General features: G+C 35.7%; 3 protein-coding genes across 4 annotated transcripts; 1 reads left to right on the plus strand and 2 right to left on the minus strand.

Moving 5' to 3' along the window:
• Positions 1 to 193: 193 nt before the first annotated feature.
• On the minus strand, positions 194 to 4,702 carry LOC111790783 (uncharacterized). The gene is given in 10 exon segments (XM_087122222.1): positions 194 to 965; positions 1,524 to 1,634; positions 1,637 to 1,880; positions 2,453 to 2,540; positions 2,818 to 2,915; positions 3,262 to 3,272; positions 3,275 to 3,345; positions 3,836 to 3,916; positions 4,055 to 4,128; positions 4,340 to 4,702. Coding segments are annotated over 10 exon segments (1,284 nt in total). The 5' UTR covers positions 4,598 to 4,702; the 3' UTR covers positions 194 to 717.
• An 878-nt stretch (positions 4,703 to 5,580) lies between these two features.
• On the minus strand, positions 5,581 to 7,669 carry LOC111791580 (abscisic acid receptor PYL3). Its single transcript, XM_023672972.2, has 3 exons — positions 7,350 to 7,669; positions 6,535 to 6,750; positions 5,581 to 6,424 (listed from the first exon to the last, which is right to left on the minus strand). The coding sequence occupies exons 1-3, from the start codon at positions 7,473 to 7,475 to the stop codon at positions 6,209 to 6,211; spliced, it is 558 nt and encodes a 185-aa protein (XP_023528740.1). The 5' UTR covers positions 7,476 to 7,669; the 3' UTR covers positions 5,581 to 6,208.
• A 4,791-nt stretch (positions 7,670 to 12,460) lies between these two features.
• LOC111790572 (uncharacterized) lies at positions 12,461 to 18,790 on the plus strand. 2 transcript variants are annotated; one of them, XM_023671530.2, is made up of 9 exons: positions 12,461 to 12,856; positions 14,165 to 14,305; positions 14,544 to 14,690; positions 14,812 to 14,917; positions 15,081 to 15,263; positions 16,195 to 16,360; positions 17,019 to 17,326; positions 17,914 to 18,003; positions 18,385 to 18,790. In XM_023671530.2, the coding sequence occupies exons 2-9, from the start codon at positions 14,291 to 14,293 to the stop codon at positions 18,438 to 18,440; spliced, it is 1,071 nt and encodes a 356-aa protein (XP_023527298.1). In that variant the 5' UTR covers positions 12,461 to 12,856; positions 14,165 to 14,290; the 3' UTR covers positions 18,441 to 18,790. The 2 variants fall into 2 exon arrangements, with proteins under 2 accessions (XP_023527298.1, XP_023527297.1); XM_023671529.2 differs by having other exon boundaries at positions 12,462 to 12,856; positions 17,004 to 17,326.
• Positions 18,791 to 19,274: the final 484 nt, after the last annotated feature.

The following is a 19,274-nucleotide window of genomic DNA, read 5'->3' on the forward strand; positions in this document are numbered from 1 at the left end:
ATGCGATTAGATCTAAACCCCCTTGGAACTTCTGTAGAACTTTCAGTACAGAAGTACAAGCCGATGAAATTACACGGTGGGAATGGGAAGAAGAATCAATGCACGTACAGTACACAATTTTGTAGTACAATATTCAACTAGAACACTTGAGTTGTAACAAGAACAAGATGGACATTGTCAAGTTTGACTGAAATTCTAAGAACAGGCTTCAATACATTTACAGACGAAAATGGGAGTTAGACGACAGCATAAAATGTTTGTTATTTATGGAAAAAATATTAATCAAGATCGTAATTGAGCTCACTAATACAATATGGTAGCAAATAGAATTAGACTCTTACTCTAAAAGAAAAAAAAAATCTCTCGATTGATAATATTAATTATTCCTAACAACTTGTCCTAGAACATTGGAAGCCATTCTAGCATCTCAACATTATGGATATCGTTTGTTACATCAAGCATAGTCAATGATTTTCCCTTTTTCTGGTGGGTAGTAGAGGAGATTCTGGACACCCCAGGCCTCTGGTGAATCCGATGACGATCCTGTCTTAGCTTACACAAATTGGCTCACTACTCAGCTCCTTAAGAATATAGAACCAATATGGATATAGTTTTGCATCAGCCATAAATGAATTGAAGCATAAAGGTGGAAAAGTGATCAAAACTTCACGGTGGTCACTCAAAAGCAGCTAAGAAAAGCTGCAAATTTGAGACTTTTCACAGAAGATCAAAAAAGTAATCCAAACCTTGCCCGATTTCCCATATGGAGATGCCAGTACCCAAGGATCGAGCTTCCTCAAGACGTGTGAACACTGATTTCAGTGATGGATAAAAAACTGCGTGCTTGTTTTGATTGTTATCAGCATATAAGAAGAAATGTTCGGCACTGATATCCTCCCACTGCAGAACAGGTTTGTACTTCTCCAACAAAGATAGATAATCTCTTCCAGTGATGGCTCCACCTCCTATTGATTCCAGCAAAATACAACTGTTGTTAAAAAACGAGCACTCTTTAGCTAATGGAATTCCTTTACAAACAAGACAATCTCCTGATGTCAAATTTTATTTCGTTTAGGCTTCGGATATATAAATGTGAAAAAATGATCATTCCTAGAATTACTAGAGGATAAAGAGGGTGAAGATCTACGCGTTCATACTCGATTCAATTTGACAAAAAAAAAATTCTCAGAAAGTGAGGAAGAGGAACTGCCTTATTTGCTAAAGGGAACAGAGACAACAAATAACAACCAACTAGGCTCACTGCCATTACAAGCAGTTCATAATCGAGGATGAATGTCAGAATCCATGGCTACTTTACTGGCAGAACGTAGAATTGCACATATATTCTGATTTTGATCGAAACTTAGAAATAAAAGTTACCGCATTTTCTATCCTGGATGTGGTCAACTGGTGTCCAAAATTACCTCTTGGTAAAGGAGAAAGATTGGACAAAATGATCCATAACTACACGACGTTAGTCTGTTACTCATTAAAAGGAATATAAAAGATAGAATGGTTTCTACCTCCAGAAAGGCTGAAATCATAGCCGTAGAAGTTGATTCCAAGAAACATCTTGCCAGCCTCGTGTTGAACAGGGCTATTGCGCTTGATACCAAGTACAAGCCGTAACGGGAACGAATCCAATTCACTGGTGCATTGGGGCCTGGGCTATGCGGACCGGAGTAATCATAGGTCATAAGTGAGAAACCATCCACAGCCCCATTAAGGCTCTGCATATCTTCTGGCCCAAAATCGTGCTCTTCTAGGTTCTCTGTACGTGGTGGACCAATGACATACACAAGTTGCAACGGTTGCTTAGATCTCCTGCTCTCAACCTCTAAACGCAGGGCATTTCCAAGCTGCTTGACAAATTGCAGTGCCTGTAATAGGGAATCAAACCAGATCCCTCAGTTATCTAATATCTGAACTGAAGACGCCCACACATGCACTTTGACGGCCTCCTCTCCAGGTAGACATCATTAAAAATATAAAGAAAAGTTGACAAGACTAATGGTGGCCATCATAACCACCATCTATGTAATAGAAAGCCTAGGCAGTCCGACCACAATAACAAACTAGTTCTAATCTTCTCTCTCTTCTTTATTCTCTCGACTCTTCCATTCAGGGCTTGGATAACCTCAACAGCTAGATAACATGAAAGCCATATTACAAGGTGCATATAAGGAAAAAGATCAAGGAAAATTTCTCAAACCCCATGTCCCTAAACTAAATTAACTTCGTATTGAAAGAAACAACATATAATAAAACCAGAAGATAAAATGACACAGGTAAGCCAAAAGGAATAAGCATTTACTGAACAAAACAGAACCAAGAATACCATATTGACAAATATGAAACAGTATAGGTCCTTTTTAAATGAATACATTTTTCATTTCTTAGGCGGTAAGTAGTATACAACATCTTCAAAACAGGGAAGGAAGAGACTAGTTACCAAATTCCTCAGGTCTGGGTCACGCAAAATCCCATAAGCAGCCCATCTTGACCAGGATTCTAGCACAATACCATCATAACCCATTTCCCTGGACAAAAGAAAACAAAGATTGTGAGACTTATCTGCAACATGCAAACTAAACAAGATCAAATCTGTGATTACAAAAGAACAAAACTTACACCAGAATGATCCAACACATCAAGTTGAGTTGTAATCTAATTATTTTATTAAAAAAAAAAAACCTTGACTCTGAAATTTATAATGGCATCTAAGAGTCTGACTCTAAAACATGGATCTGCCTCTTTAATATATAAGAAATTCAGAATCACATACAAAAGTCATGAGACCATTCAGTGTACTCTTACTTGCATTCTGTTACAATTAGATCGATAGCTTTGTCCTTCAGCTTCTTCTTTCTAAGCAAATCTGTAGGAGATGCTTCAACAACCACTCTGGGCAATACCTACTTTAGAATTAATGAATGAATAAAATGGCCCAACATCCGTCCAAGCTCAAATATAATGATTTAAGACTACTAGTCATGCACAAGAGGTACAGTCAAAGTGGACCATTAATCAATGCTCCCTGAACGCCCTGCAAATTGTCAGAAATTCACAACCTTCCAAAGACAAATCCTCTATGCGTTCTTTGATCCAAAAGAATCCCAACAATACCTCACAAAACATAAATCCAGGATTCATCAAACTTCATCTAATGAATGTTTTCTGTTATATTGTTGGAACTAATATCACCATCTGCTTGCCTCTAGTGCTACATGAACTATAAAAAATATACATCCTTCATTGTACCAGGGCATCTCAGTCAGTCTTAGCTCGGAGATCCATCCTTGATCAGCATTGTGCCTTCCTTCCAACACTAAGCGAGAACCATGACTGTACCAGAACATAACTCTTAGCAACATGGAAAAGGAAGAAATACAAAAAGAATGTAGAAAGCAAACTACATGAATAAAATTAACACAAAGAATGTAGCTATCATGTGTTTCTGTGTAGGAATTACACTCAGCTGAAAACCACTAAGAGATAAACGTAAGTAGAAGTGTGTTGAATGTGCTCCATTATTGCAATTTTGTGGAGGCGTAGCTTGGAAAGAATGGAAAGCTTTTAAAGGTAGAATAGTAAGAAGAGCCTTGCAATCCAAATGTTCTTGATTTTTCACGTTGGTGCTCATTCTCTAGTTAAGTAAATGTCCTCTCGGATTTCACCAAATAATAGATTGTTCCATATCTTCCCTTGGTCTCAGGTTATTTCTTTTCTTATCCCCCATTTCTAGTATTTCTTCTCTTTATTCATGAAAGGTCCGTTTCACATCCAAAAAAACTCACAATAAAAAAAGAAAAAAAAATCGACGTAATTTCTGTACCTCTTCAAATCATACCACACCGGTGATAAATGTGTAAATTTGGAGTTGAACTTTTTTGCCATATCATAGCCCTTGGAGTTCCTGCACAATTTACCATGTGAACTTTGCTAAAGTTTTAAGCTGATAGATTAAGAGACTCTTTAAATATGCACACATAGAAGAACATGTGAAGATAGTTGAGAGATTAAAAGTGGCACGAGAGAGTTTCCAAGTGGATACCACGGAGTAATATAAGCAAGTACAGGATAATCATAATGACGGCGAGAGACATTTTCTGCGACATTCGAGTGCTCCTGCATCAAACAGAAGACCCTAAGCAACTGAGTAACATACTTACAGAAGCAAATTGAACGAACTGCGCTAATACTTTGTCATATTAGTGGCCACATCGAAGAGACAATGAGGCATAGACCGGTTTCGGAAAGTTGACAAAATTTAGGAAATCCTAGTGACCAAAGCATTTTATAGAACTTTCAAAGTAGCTGAAGATTCAAAAAGACATACAGCTAAGATTTCTTGATAGCGGATATCGGTCTTGATAAGGCCCCGTTCGTATACAGATGCGCCAGAAAAGTCACCACTTGAGGTGTATTTGTGATAAACGAGAACGGCAATGGCGGGAGAAATGACAAAGAAGACAACGAAAATGATGATGAGCCTCCGGTCGGAGGAGGAATCACCAACGATGTGGTGCTGATCAGAAGAGACGGCTTGGTTTTGCCGGCGATTCGAGACGGGTTGGCGATCCCGCTTCTTGGCCATGACGGCGCGTCGAACACAACGAGCTTCTGTGGCGCGACAGTTACGTTGACCGAGGGAACCTAATTAAAAAAGGGGAAATTATACAAAAATACAGTGAACTACGGATAAGATTCAATATGAGGCGTCTCGACTTCCGAAAAAAAAAAACATAGCTTTTTTTAAATAAATTATTTATGAGAATTAACAATAACAACTAATTTCTAAAAATTAAAAGGGTTACAAGTACGAATATATTATTCCCAACTATATATATAATTAATTAATTAATTCAGATAATTACAAGGTTTAAGTACATAGTAGAATCTTATAAAAAATGATAAGTAAAAGCTAATTTTAAAATTTTAAATTTATTGAACTAAACTTTAAAATTTGGTAAAATTGTGTATAAAAAATGCTAAATTGTAAAATTCATATCTTTGAATTATATGGAAAAATAAATCGTATTTCTGTGGCTTCACAAATGTTTTATTTATTTATTTATTTGTGGTGCTAGTTTTTTCATTATTTTTACACTAGAGGTCAATGGATCTGATTCCTACGAATATAGAATACGTAGTTTAAATAATTGTATTAATTACTCTAAATAATTAATTAATTATAATAACAAAATGTCAGCTCATAGCTTAGCTGTTACTTGTTAGATATATTTAATTTCTTTGGAACATTCTCAAACTTTCAGCCCACATGAGATTAATATTTAAATATTATAAAAAAAATAACCCATTCATTCAATATAAAAATGAATTTTAGGTCTAAAACATCTCGAACCTCCTAAAACATTTTATGAATAGATCAAGCACCCATTAGGGATTGAAAAATTTAAACTAACAGACGCTTCAACACATAAATTAATACTCAAATGAAACTCATCAAAAGATCAAACCACAAATTTTTCTGGCGTCCATCCCCATGCATTCTCCTCCCTCATAAGCCCCATCAGTGAATTTTTTCACTTTTTTGAGTCCATCAATAAGGAAACTAAATGAGCAATCTTCTACATTTCATTACATTATGGCTGAGAACAGACCTAATTGTTGTACATGGAGGTAGAAATTGGTTTCACATTCCCAGTCCCAAGCAAGAAAAACAAGTCCCTGAATCTTGACCATTCCACAATTTTTACTTTTTAAAGCAGCTGATTCCAAATAACATAACAAAAGTAGAGAACAAATTCTCAGGAATAGTGTAGTCAAGGGTCAAGACTGACATGTATAAAGCCATAATCTATCTTATTTCAGGACGACATACCAGTACTGCCTTTAGCTACAATGCATAGGCCCTAAATTTCTGCTACCAAGCTGCACAAACCCAAGTTAATTAACATAAATTAAGAATCTTCCAAATTTCATCCATGGATAGCCAGTGCAAATTGCCCTTCGAGAAGGAAAGAAACCGAGTAACATGAAAAAGCACGTAAAAAACCAGCCAAATTCATATCCATGTGATGGAAAATCAACCACCGGACTTGCACCCAAAACTTCAGGGAATGTGGTAGTAGTATAGCTCTGAACAATCTTTTTATACATGGCACAGCACAACTGCAGCTAAAATGGGCTCTGGGTCTACCATGAAACTATTCACATCAATGTTCAGTTGCTTCCTCCTTACCAACTATTTCTCGAGCAGTTCAGTTTGCCCCTGCACAGCCATCCTCTCCGATACATCAGCCAAAGATTTGAGATTGCATTGGATTAACGCCTTAACAAAATAGCACGTCTCGTCTTTTGTGTTCCCACTAGGCACATCGACCACGAAAGACTCGATCACAAGCGTCCCAGGTCTTCCATCGATAACCTTTGGATGGACAGTCATGATGGAAGAGTAGTTCTGCACAATTAAAGCAGGAATGTTTTCAATTTATAGAGATCTTTGAACAGAACAAAATTTTTCACCATCAAAGGCCCCATCAAACAAATTGAGTTCGAGAATAGTCATACTTTGAGCCTGTGATCTCCACCAACGATTCTGATTCCAAGAATGTGTTCTTTATCATCAAGAAGCTCCAACCTCTCAGTACTGGTGGTCGCAGGAAGACCAGATTTCACATTCACTTCCCTGACGCTTCCAATGCCCAGGTCTCCTTTCACCACACAACGACTAACAAACGGCTTATATTTTTGGGGCTGATCGAATCTCCTCACCAGTGACCAAACCTGATATAATGCAACCTTGAGTTATTAGAAACTCAACTAAAAGCTTAAAACAAATTCAAGAAAACTCCACAATTTCATCAATTACGAAACTGCAAGAAAGATCAAAATCAAGAACTGATGGAGGCTATTCGCCAAGATTATATCATTTCACAAGAAACAAAGAAGATTTATCAAAGATGCTCATCTCATTCTGGCACCTTAGAAAGAAGCAAGTAAAATCTCATCCTCACGGTCACATCTCAATAAGGATATGCAATCACGTATGAAAACTATCTAGTTGAACAAAATTAGGCCTTATTTGGCACAGAAAAATGTTCCGGGAATAAGCGGAAAACAAAATCACAAAAAGAACAAGTGAAATCCGAATCTCATTAAACCATAACGATCCGTAAAAAAGTTGCAGAAAATCCACACCAATTGAAGTCGGAAAGGAAAAAGGTAAGGAAGCAAGAATCTAAAACAGGCAAGTAGAGGAAAAATTGAAATAGAACGACAATCCATCACAAACGAGTGCAAGAGCGTTGACGAAAAATGGAAGAGCAAAACAAAATCAAAAGAAATGGTGTGGATCGGAAGAGTGAGGCCAAGAAAGAACTCACAAGAGGAACCGGAGCTCTAACGTTCTTGAAAACAGCAGAGGTACACTGATTCTCCTTCGGGTGGTGACGGTGATGCCTGCGTATGTACTGAGCTTCCATAACTCCACATGCATCGTCGTCGTTCATGGTGGTGGATTCGATTCGATTCGATTGAATTCCACAACGCCTCCACCAGTAGAGTACAGCGAGTCTGAGCTTTCTGAAGATGTCGATAATGGAAGCTTTTGTGAGAGAGGATGAACCTCCTTTACTTTGCAGGTATTTTGCAGAGGCACAGTGCCCCAAGTGTTTAGCTCTATTTCCGCAGCCTCTCTATTTTTTAATTATATTTTATAATATTAAATAAATAAATAACATTTACCCTCATTCACCGACAAATTTATTGTTTATGTATTTATTATTATTTTTTATTTCTCCCTTGCAACTTGCAATTTCGACGTCGACGTTTGGATTTTAATTTTACCGATAAATGGCAAATTTGGGTACCCACCAGTATTTTTATTAATTTTCTTATTGCTTTTTATTTTTGTAGGTTAATAAATAAATATATTATTAAAATATCAAATATATAGATTAATTCAGCACATCGGAATTAAAGGAAAAACAGAACCAGACAAAAAGAACAAAAATAAAAACCAATTACACTGCAGTTTACTGTCTAGTTTATTATATAAATATATTTTTATATATATTTCTCTAGTACTGTGCAGGTTCTGTTACCTTTAAATATATATATATATTTCTTTTTAATTAAAAGTGTGTGTCTAACTTTGGCATCTTCGTACGAACTATTAAAATTAAATACTTTAGCGTACAATTTTGATTCTTCAGATTCATTATTGTTTAAAATTAATTTTTTATTTTATAAATTCAATTAAAGTTGAACCCTTATAAAAATAAATATTAAATCAGTCGTACAAAATATTTCTTATAAGAATATAGATTTCTAATAGGCACGTTTTAAAATTATGAATCTGATCGACTAAGTGGACAATATCCCTTAGTATTTGATTGAAAATAAAATAATAATAATAATAATTTATTGTGGAATTGGTGCTGTCGCCACAAACAATTTCTCTTCAGCGGATTCACATGCATTTCATCGTGCAAGGAACAACTCATGCTAGGATTTCTCAATTTTATAAATAAAATTAAAATGTCAACATTGCCCTTCCTAAGATTCTTCAATCCCTTTTCAATAACAAAATGTCAATATTGCCCCTTGCTTTTTTTTTATTTGTTTATTTTTGCAATTAAAAAAAATATAAAGAGATCATAAACGTTTAATTACTTTATTTGTGCTCTAATTCACTCTAATTATTTTCTTTTGAAAGCTTCATTCACACTCATTTATTTTAAATCACAAAAATATTCATTATTATTTCAAATGGTTGAAATACTTGAAATAAAAAATTGCTATCATAAATATGGTTTTCTTTAAAATTCAATAAAGAAACAAAAAAGTAGGACCCATGTGAAATAAATGGTCATTGCATGTGAACGTATTTAATAATTTAATAAATTAATAAATACTAAAATACCCAATTGATTTTATTTTAACCCATCCACTCTTCAAATATTTAAATTCGAGTTTTAAAATAATATTTTAATCTTTTATAAACCGTGGAAGTAAAAAATAAATTAAGAAGAGATACATTAATGAACTGATACCACATCCGAATGAGAGAGATCTTAATGATAGTAGATAACGTGATCATGTTGCATGTAATTCAGGAGAACGTCAGACCTGTAAGATATGTATATATATGTGTGGGCATGTGGGGTTGAGATGTGGATGGTTGCAAAGTGTGAATAGAAGGGGTTAAGATAGGGTTTTGTGGAGCCAAAGAGGGGACTTGTGCTTCATTCCCTCCACATAATATTAAGGCATTAATAAATTAATGGTTAAAACGATAATACCCACCGACCAATCCCATTTTGAACACATGATTTGGTTCAATCTTTACTCATTTGATAACGAAAGCTGTTGGATTGACGCGACAACCAACAACTTGCTTTGTATTACCTTTTACTCCTTCACAACATCAAGTGGATTTCATTATTACATTTAATTTAGTAATTAAGAATATAAAATAAGTTATCTGGTCGATTGGTTTCTGACACTTTTCGTGTGCCAAATGAGTTGATGTGACCCAATTCCCTCGAAATTTTGTTATTTATTTAATTAAAAGAATATTTGAAAAGAAAAAAAAAAGTACAAAAGGTTAGTGTCACTTGGCAAAAAAATGTGCAAGTTGGCTTCTTTAAAGCATATTTTGAGGATAATTTGGAATATATTTATATAATTGGATTGAAACAAAATAGTGTCACATAATTCTCAAGAAAAAGGGCAAGAAAACTGAAAAAGGCCAATGTAGTCACGTGATGCACCCCATCCCATTGGCTCGTTCACATACACTTTTATTTATTTTTATTGTTTTTTTTTAATCTTTTTTAAGCAAATTTTTAATATGATAAACGAGTAATATTTTAGATTTATATTGTTGGTGAAGCTCAAAGTCCATTAATTTGGAATTAATAAACTTTTGAGCTTTGACTCTTTATGAAAAATCTAACAGGTGAATAGAGCGTGTTTATACATATATGGAAATTTGTTAGGTGCGAGATGTGATGAAAAAGTTAGAGAAGAGGAGAGTGAAAGGGAAAGGGCAGGAAAAAGCGGGAACGATAAATATATCATTTATGGGCACGGTTGAGAGAGATGAACTCAAAATTCGTCTTTTTGTGTAACGTTCAATGTTCTTCATCATCTTCTTTTCATTTCTAGAAAAAGCCGACTCTTAAGCACTTTTTTCCTCGTTCTTTTATCTTTTTTCCATATGAGCCTTGTTTTGACATTTCTAAAATTAAATGGATTGAGTTTCAAATGACTAAAGTTGCAACACCCAAGAAAATGAGTACACGAATGAACTGGAAGTGGTCATGCAGATATGATGGTTAAGAAAAACTTAAAAGAATTGAAAGTTACTACTATGCTAACAAGTTTCATACGAACCCATAGTTAAACATACTCTACTTTGAGTAATTCTATGTCGAGGGACGATGTTTAGATTATATAAGTTAATATACAATGGGCTTGGGCGTTGTTGGACTCTTTGGCACAATGAAGGCCTAATGGGCATTGTTGGACTCTCTGGCACAATAAAGGCCTAATGGGCATTAAGGTAGTTTCAAAATAGGTGAGTCAACTCTAGCATGGCCTTTTCTAATGGGCTTAATTTTTTTTTTTTTTTTTTCATACTACGAATATTTTAAACTTTCAAACATCAAGTTAATATTTAAATAATATTAGACAGTTTATTAAAGTATAAAAATTAGGTGAAGTTAAATAATTTATTTTAGTTAAAAAAATATTTTTTTGGAGATAAATATGAAACTTTATGTAATTGGAAGTAATTTTATATAATTTAATAATAAAAAGAAAGCGTTTCTAGAATCTCTCTAAAACTGCAATAGTAGCTATAAATAATGTAGATTAAAAATTAAATTAAGAAGAAAAAAAAAACAATATTTAAGTTAATTGTGGAGCCACGTCACGACAACGTCGTACAGAAAGAGAAACATAGCGGGAACTTTTGAAACTCGTTCGTCCCTCCATTGACTCGGCTCCCGCCCTTTCAACGGTCATTCGATTGCCACGGTTCTTAGTTCTCCCAGCGACACGTGTTCATCCCAAAGTTGATTCCATGGAGCCCACGTCTGACATGACACCCAAACAGCCAAACTTATCTAATTATGATTGGAGGCTTTTTAATCATCTTAATCTCAATCTCTTATATTTGGATTAAAATAATAAATCATTAATTATATCAAACGGGAAACCTTAAAGCTTGTGGCTTAAATTCGGTCACGTGGCAATCACGTTCCACTCGTGACAGCTTGCAGGCTCATGAGCCACAGCCGGCTAATCTAACTATTCAAATCAGCCGCCAACCTGTAATTAACAGAAACAAACACCATCTTTAAAATTTAATTACATGTAAAATTACATCAAATTTTAAATTGTGCAAAATTGTAAAATAATATAATTAATAATTTGTTTAACAAAATAGGTTTGAAATTGTAGTTATTTATTGGGTGTTTTAGTTAGGGAGGGGAAAATTAAAATTAGGGAAGTTTGATGGGGGAGAAGTTTGATTTTGATTGAAATGAAGGAGTGGCGTGCAAATATTAAATTTGAATGACTAATTGAGTGATAAGATTGAAATTGAGGGACCAATATTGAAAAAACCACATATTTATTTTTTAATAATTTGAAAAAACAAAATTCTCATCCATACATTTATAATAGAAAATTGTTAAAAAATAAAAAATAAAAAATAAAAAATAAAATGAATGAAAAGAGGAAGTGGTCCAGCGCAGAAAATGGAACAATATCTGGCAAAATCTAAGGCATAACCAATGGAGAATGATGAGATTGATGGGCCGATTCTGATTTTTGGATCTGGACCACTCCCCCTATTGGGCCCCAGCTCACATGATTTAATCAATTTTCTAATATATATATATACATATGTGTGTGTATGTATATAATTAAATCGACAACTTGCTGCGTCCACAAAAATCTCGTCTCATTTTCTATTCAATGTTTTTTTTTTCTTAACACTATTACCAAATTTTAAATCATCAGCTGGGCCATTAAAGAACATGCCCCGATCAGCTTCATCTTCATTTAGTAAAGAGGGTTGAGGATTACTGAGAAGAGTCCCACATTGACTAATTGATGGAAATATCGTGAGTTTATAAATAAGAAACATCACGTGAAACATATCATGTTATTGTGGAGGAACGTGGTTCCTCACCTGACATCAAAATAATGTCCTTAAGTTAACTATGTTAATAAACGTTCGTTCACAAAGTTAGATTAACTAAACTAATGGGAAAAAACAAAGCAAAGTAACAGCAAAAATAAATTAAGAAAAAGACAAAAAAGAAAAGAAAAGAAAAGAAAATAAATGGCAACGACAGTGATTGGGCGTTCGCCAACAATAGGTCACAGTCGTTTGCCCGTGAATCGAGGCCCGAGCCGAGCCGCTCCTTCCAAAATATCACCAAGCCGACTCCTAAATATATATTTTTTACCTCCAAATCTTATTCCATTAATTTGCAATACAACTTCGGAGCACCGTCATTGCCCAGCAAGTTTTTTGTTTTCTTTTTTCTCTGCTTCGTCTCTGCTTCCTGTGCTATCAATAATGTCGTAACAAATCCATGCCCAATAATTCCCATCCTCTAATTTCTTCGTTTCTTCCGTTGGATTTAATTATCTTTCGTTCTTTCTCGCAATTACGGCTACCGGTGGAGGATTTCTTATCGCTGTCGTCTTTTAGCTACTAAGCTTTGAGTAAATCTCAGCTGCCAAGTTCAAGTGCATTGCTGTTCGTCAATCCACATCGATACGCGTTTCAGAGATTGGTTCCGGAGTTTATCTTACTAAATTCGTCGAAATTAAGCATTTCCACCGAGTGTTGGAATCTGGGTTGCAGGTAATATTGCCCAGATCGTTAATTTCTGTTTCTTGTGTTCCGGTTTATTTGTATCTGTTTGAAGAAGTGAAAATTGAAGTTACATGCTCTTGCAGGATGTTTGTTAGTTGTAATCTAATATCACTGTTGGTTCGTTGTTATACAGCATTGAAGGTGTAATTCACAGTGTCCTCGGAACTGAGTTGAGATCCAATTGAGTTTAGAGAAAATACTTTTTTGTTTGCTGATGCTATGTGCAAAGTTCCAATACATTAACGTTTTAGTTATGTAACATGTGCCATCCTTGGTTTGAAGTTGACTTCGTTCATGGAAGTGATTGTTTCTCTCATTTGGATTTTTAGCGAATGGATGCTTAAACTAGGAGTGGTTTGGGTTATGTTTGTTGAGGAATTTTTACAAGCTGGGAAATATAGTTCTCTCTCTTTAAATTAAAAAAATCAGCTGGAGGTGGATTTCTAGCAGGGAATATCAGAGCATTGTTATGAAATATTGTTTTTTTTCTTTTAAGTGAATTGGAAAAATTGGCGGTGGGAGTTATGCACTGATTTTAAACTGTCTATAAAGAAATAGTTGGGATGCTGGTGTACTTCTCTTTGTTCTTGTGAGATCCCACGTCGGTTGGGGAGGAGAACTAAGCATTTTTTATAAGGGTGTGGAATCCTCTCCCTAGTAGCTACATTTTAAAAGCCTCGAGGGAAAGCTCGAAAGAGAAAACCCAAAGATGACAATATCTGCTAGCGGTGGGCTTGGGCTGTTACAAATGGTATCAGAGCCAGACGCCAAGCGATATGCTGACGGGGAGGCTGAGCCCCGAAGGGGGGTGAACACGAGGTGGTGTATCAGCAAGGACGCTGGGCCTCGAAGGGGGTGGATTGGGGGGGTCCCACATTGATTGGAGAAGGGAACGAGTGCCAACAAGGACATTGGACTCCGAAGGGGGGTGGATTGTAAGATTCCACATCGGTTGGGGTGGAGAATGAAACATTATTTATAAGGGTGTGAAAAACCTCTCCCTAGTAGACGCATTTTTAGAACCTTGAGGGGAAGCCCGAAAGGGAAAGACTAAAGAGGACAATACCTGCTAGCGGTGAACTGTTATAGTTCTACTAAAGGAAATGCTGAAGCACATTTACTCCGTTGTTCGTTTTCCTATTTACCATTGCTCTTTTTGCAAAGAATTTAGCCAATGAATTAGCAACGTTAGTACTTGTGTTAACCTTTACTATATGTTGTATATTTTTTTCTAATTCATCATACCTGTCCTATTGGTTGGACCTGGTGATTGAATGATTAGTATTCTGGTTTCAGGTGAAATAATCAAGCCTACAAGAGCTATACCTATGCATATAATCACGCTTATTTCTGCAGCCTTTGCTGTACTTGAAGAGTGCCTAATTTGTATAGAGAGATGTGATCATTCTGCTTTCAACTGATATGAAGACCGCACAGGTTTTCTTTCACAATTCTGCTTGCAACCAAAACTTCTCCACTTATTCCTAGAATGCTACAATGTTTTGATACAACTGTTGGACATCAATCTTTGTTGGTGTTCTGGCTCTTGGATATTATATATTACTGCAGCTTCCTTATAGTATTTAGTTTCCTATTTGATTACTAGAAAATGATTATATGCCACTCCTATATATCTAACTTCCATGCTAAGAAATACCCATCTTGGCATGCATAGAGAGCTCAAGATACAAAGAAAGCTTTGGATGATACTGAGAAGGACCTACCAAACAACAACAAAACCGAGACTCCTATAACAGACACAGGTTCAATATCTGGCTCAAGTAACGATGGCAAAAAAGTTTCTCACCAAGATATTGAATTTGTAAGCTCAAATTCTTTCTTGTTACGATGACCATTATTTTCTATATACTTTTTGAGGTCTCTCTGCCTCTGTTGTGATTTCTTATCTCTTATTTGTTGAATGAATTGGAATGTTGCTCTAGGTCCAGAATTTAATAGAGCGGTGTCTACAATTATATATGAATAGAGATGAGGTGGTTAAGACCCTATTGAATCGTGCAAGGATAGATCCTGGATTTACGTCATTAGGTAAGTATAGGAGCTCTGATTAAGTCCTATGTTTTAATATTTGTGTTCAATTGCATAACAATACCAGTAAACGCTCTCTATTACTCCACATTCACTTAGATAGGTGATTGAGTCTATTGCTTATTTATAATTGTTTATTAACGTTTTGACTTTCGTCATTCAGTTTGGCAGAAGCTGGAAGAAGAGAATGCTGATTTTTTCAGAGCCTATTACATAAGATTAAAATTGAAAAAACAAATCCTTCTTTTCAATCATTTGCTTGATCATCAATGCCGTCTCATGAACTATTCCATGCCTCCCAAAGTTCCTTTGGCTCCTATGCAGAATGGAATCCATCCATTATCTGGTAAGTTCTCATATTCTTACACAGATTACGTAAATATCTAGCTCAGTTGATGAAGTTCTTACCCCTTGTTTGCAACATTATTGTTGTTGTAAGCTGCAGCTTGTAATTTGTAAACTATAGATGCTGGGGTTCTGCTAGCTAGGAAAATTGATATTGGAAAAATATTTTCTTCGTTTCAACAGATGGGAACAGAGGGTGAGAAGTTAAGGATGTCAGTTGATCTGGTTCTTCTAAATTCAATGTCTTGCTCAGAACATTGAGAAAAATGGCATCCTGAACATTAATCAAGTTATTTGAATGTCAAACCTTTTTACACGTCTACTTATTCCTGTTTATGGATGGAGAAAAACTATCTTCTGCAGATAGTGCCAACTACCATGTGGTAGGATTAAAAACTTTGCACTGAGTTAATAGCCTAGAGTTTTCACTAAAAGGTGGAAGAAGATATGGCCTGATACAGGAGAGTATCATCTCAGTCTGCATACTTTGTGTAGATACAGTTCTAGTGTTTAGTTTTGCTAGGCTTCAAAAGTCCTTCCAAAATTAAATCAATATGCTTGTTCATGGTGGCCGGACAAAGTTGAATATGAAGCAGTAGAAATTAAGATGCTGAATGTATTTTTATCCTGTTTATTTGTTTGTGGCACATGCAAATAAGAAATGAAATTTTGAGCTCGGCTTTTTGTGTGTGACTTGTAGCTCATTATTATTAATTGCGGACATTCTTTTGTGCTTTAAGAGAAAGATCTCTCCGAAAGTTTATGCCTAGTTGTATACCATTCATGGGCTCTGGATACCATGTGCTCTGGAATGCCAAGCCTAGTTGTAGCTCCTCTTAATTAACCTAACTTTATATATTGAAGTAAGAAAGCTCCATGTTGCAAGTTACTAGCATTTCGTTGTTATTCATCACTACTTGTTTTCAGTGCAGTTAACAACTTACCAATGGGATATCCAGTACTTCAACAACCTCCAATGTCAATGCCAGGTCAACCCCATCTGGATACCATGGGCTCTGGGATGCCAAGCTGCCATGTTGTTAATGGCGTTCCTGCACCTAGTAACTTCCATCCTATTAGGATGAACTCTGGGAACGAGTAAGAAAACTGCCCAAGTTAAGTCATTGCTAATATACATTCTAAAACATTAAATACCGCGTCCTTTGATGAAACAAACCGATAGAAAATTTGTAGAATGGTAAAAAAGATAGCATAAAGTGGAAATATGTTCAAACTTATATGAAAAATATAATACAGCGGAAGAATTTGCCATTTCCACTGAGCAAGCATCCTTGTCAATCTAGTAACTATTACCTCTAGGGGATTGATAATCGTGCACAAGTACTAGCATGGGATGTCATGGCTCATGCTGCTAGTCTTGTCATGATATCATCTTATCATAACTACATAGCCAAATCCATTCAAGAAAAATCTGCCATGTTCATGTGACTGTAGATTTTGCATGGGACAATTTTTTCCTGGAGTTTTGGATACCTACAAACTAAGCAAGAAAAACTGCATCCAATGATACGAAACTGTAATAATTTGCATGGGACCAATGATCCGTGTCTAAGACATAGCCTCTAGGATTCATGTGCTGACTATGAGAGAGGCTTTAAGAATATATATGGAGGAGAGTAATACAGTATTTGCATTCGTTAGCTTCACAACTTCTGCACAATTCATTTTTCACTTGAACTGGTAGTTATTTTATTGCATCTAATACTTGTCCTTATTGAAGTATGATGATGAACAGTGAGGCTGATGTGGTTCCTGTTATTCCACCGAACGGCACCATGCCCTCCTTGTCAGAGATGTCTATGAGTCCTACATCGGTGGCATCCAGTGGTCATTTCTCATTCACTGCTCCAGAAATATCCGGAATTGGAGTAGATACTTCTGCACTTGATACTGCATTTACATCAGAAATGGGAAATTCAGTTGGTCTGCAACTTTCACAAGATGGTGGAGCTGGAAATTCTAGGGATTCTCTCAGATCATTGGATCAGATTCAGTGGAATTTTTGTCTGTCAGATCTTACAACAGATTTATCAAATTTGGGAGGTAACTTAGAGGCATTTTTTAATGTTGCGATTATCGATCACTTTGGACTTTATACTTGAGACAAAAAGAAACATCTAAATTCTGGAAAATGCATGTAGGAGAAATAAGGCTTTGAAGACCACGTATTCTTAACCACTTAGCAATAGTTCAACAAATCCTTATTGCACAAAATATAGCAGGATTTAGATAGTGAGAAAAAACTTCTCTATATTGTGAACAAGGGCAACAGGTGGAGGGAAACTTTTCTCTGAAGTCCATTAACTCAAAAAAGTTGGAAAATATAGGATGTTGGACTTGGTTGACAGGCATCCTAATCAGAGTCAAACAGTTATACTGTGTGGATGAATGAATGCATTTTATAGTCAGTGGTCACCATAGAGTAAGACCACACATTCATCCCTGATATGAATGTATCAGTGGCGTGGGGCATCCTTGAGATGACCGAATAGTCTTGTGTTGCTTCATACAATTTGATAGCTTTCAGGAAGAGCTTTGAATAAGATACAAAATCCTATTTCTGGTAGATTTCATTCTTCTCTTTGGAATAACTTGTAGCATATTGATGCAATCTCTTCAATTTGGTGCAGATTTAGGACCATTAGGCAACTACCCTGGTTCTCCGTTTTTGCCCTCAGATTCGGAAATTTTGCTTGATTCACCTGAGCAAGAAGATATAGGTATGGGAATTGCAGACTCTTTTCAGCTCAAAATTGTTTGATATAACCAAAACCACCCTTTTTGAAATCAAACATCTGCCGGGTATATACGTAGATATATATATATATATTGTTCTGTAAGATTTCATCATGATAAGCGATTTGGAAAATGTTAATTAGATTTGTATAGTAAGTGCAATTACATTTGTATGAAGATTTTAATCTTTTCTTTCATCAAGTATGACTCTTGCAACTCAGAGGCATCTGGTCGTCCATGCAAAGTTGGATGACATAGATATAACATGACACTTGCATACCTAAGAAATCCCGGAAATCGAGTCTAAGCCTTTATTTACATAACTTGTCATTTTGCCAATCACTAACGTCTCAATTTTATCTCAGTGGAGGAGTTCTTTGTTGATTCTGTCCCTGGGCTGCCAGACGAAGAGAAATCCTAGACAGAGGCGACAGAGGTTTTTTTTTTTTTTTTTTTTTGCCACTTGAATAAGTAGGATAGGACAAGATTTGACCAGAAATCAAGAGTTCATTGTCTATCAATAAACAGGCATTCAGTAATTTTGTCATCGACAAATTTTAATTATTTAAATATTGTAGTCACATAGCTTGCTTGGTAGGAATGTAGATAGGGAAGTAGTCATGTAGGGGAAGCCGTAGTTCTCTTGTGCTGCTCATTTCAGAGATATCCAGTTGCTTGGCAGTTGAAGCTGGCTGTTCAGTTTTTAATCCCTTGTCTGGTCTGGATTTATGGGTCAATTACGACCATCCTATAATTATGGTACTTTTTGGATGTTTGATTGTTCCCGCTCTCGTTAAATGGCTTTGATTGATGGAAGCACCCATCAGGTTATCTGCTGTCTTCCTTTCTGATACATTTTAGCTAACAGATGAAGTTACATCTGATAACGTGGTTCATAAAGAACGATAATACTAAAGATAGTGAAATGTATCAGCTAACCTAAAAACATACTTAGTATCATAATAAGAACAACTTTAAAGGCTTCTTAGCAAGCAAGGAAACCTTATAAATTCATAAGAGAAGAAGATATAAACTCATTAGGCCACTGCTCACAAATGTTATGGTTTCTTGGAGAAGTGAGTGAGGACAAGAACAGATAATTGAGAAGAGTGGGCCACTTCCTTTTCTTCTGCACTAATAATTGTCTGATAGGGTGGAGTTTATTTATACACTAAAAAGTACCCATCTTTTGAAATGGCTTTTCCTTGCACCAAAGTAGAAAAACAGTGACTGAGATGATAACTTTTTGGGCTTT

Source organism: Cucurbita pepo, chromosome 3 (genome assembly GCF_057944985.1).
Source record: "Cucurbita pepo subsp. pepo isolate OVF chromosome 3, ASM5794498v1, whole genome shotgun sequence".
NCBI classification, from domain to species: Eukaryota; Viridiplantae; Streptophyta; class Magnoliopsida; order Cucurbitales; family Cucurbitaceae; genus Cucurbita; species Cucurbita pepo.

Coding starts and splice junctions, on each gene's coding strand:
- LOC111791580 (XM_023672972.2), bottom strand. CDS start 7,475: ATGAACGACGACGATGCATGTGGAGTTATGGAAGCTCAGTACATACGC. Junction 6,751..7,349: donor TTAGAGCTCCGGTTCCTCTT/GTGAGTTCTTTC, acceptor GCATTATATCAG/GTTTGGTCACTGGTGAGGAG. Junction 6,425..6,534: donor GTGGAGATCACAGGCTCAAA/GTATGACTATTC, acceptor TTAATTGTGCAG/AACTACTCTTCCATCATGAC.
- LOC111790572 (XM_023671529.2), top strand. Junction 15,264..16,194: donor TGGAATCCATCCATTATCTG/GTAAGTTCTCAT, acceptor TTTTCAGTGCAG/TTAACAACTTACCAATGGGA. Junction 17,327..17,913: donor AGATTTATCAAATTTGGGAG/GTAACTTAGAGG, acceptor AATTTGGTGCAG/ATTTAGGACCATTAGGCAAC.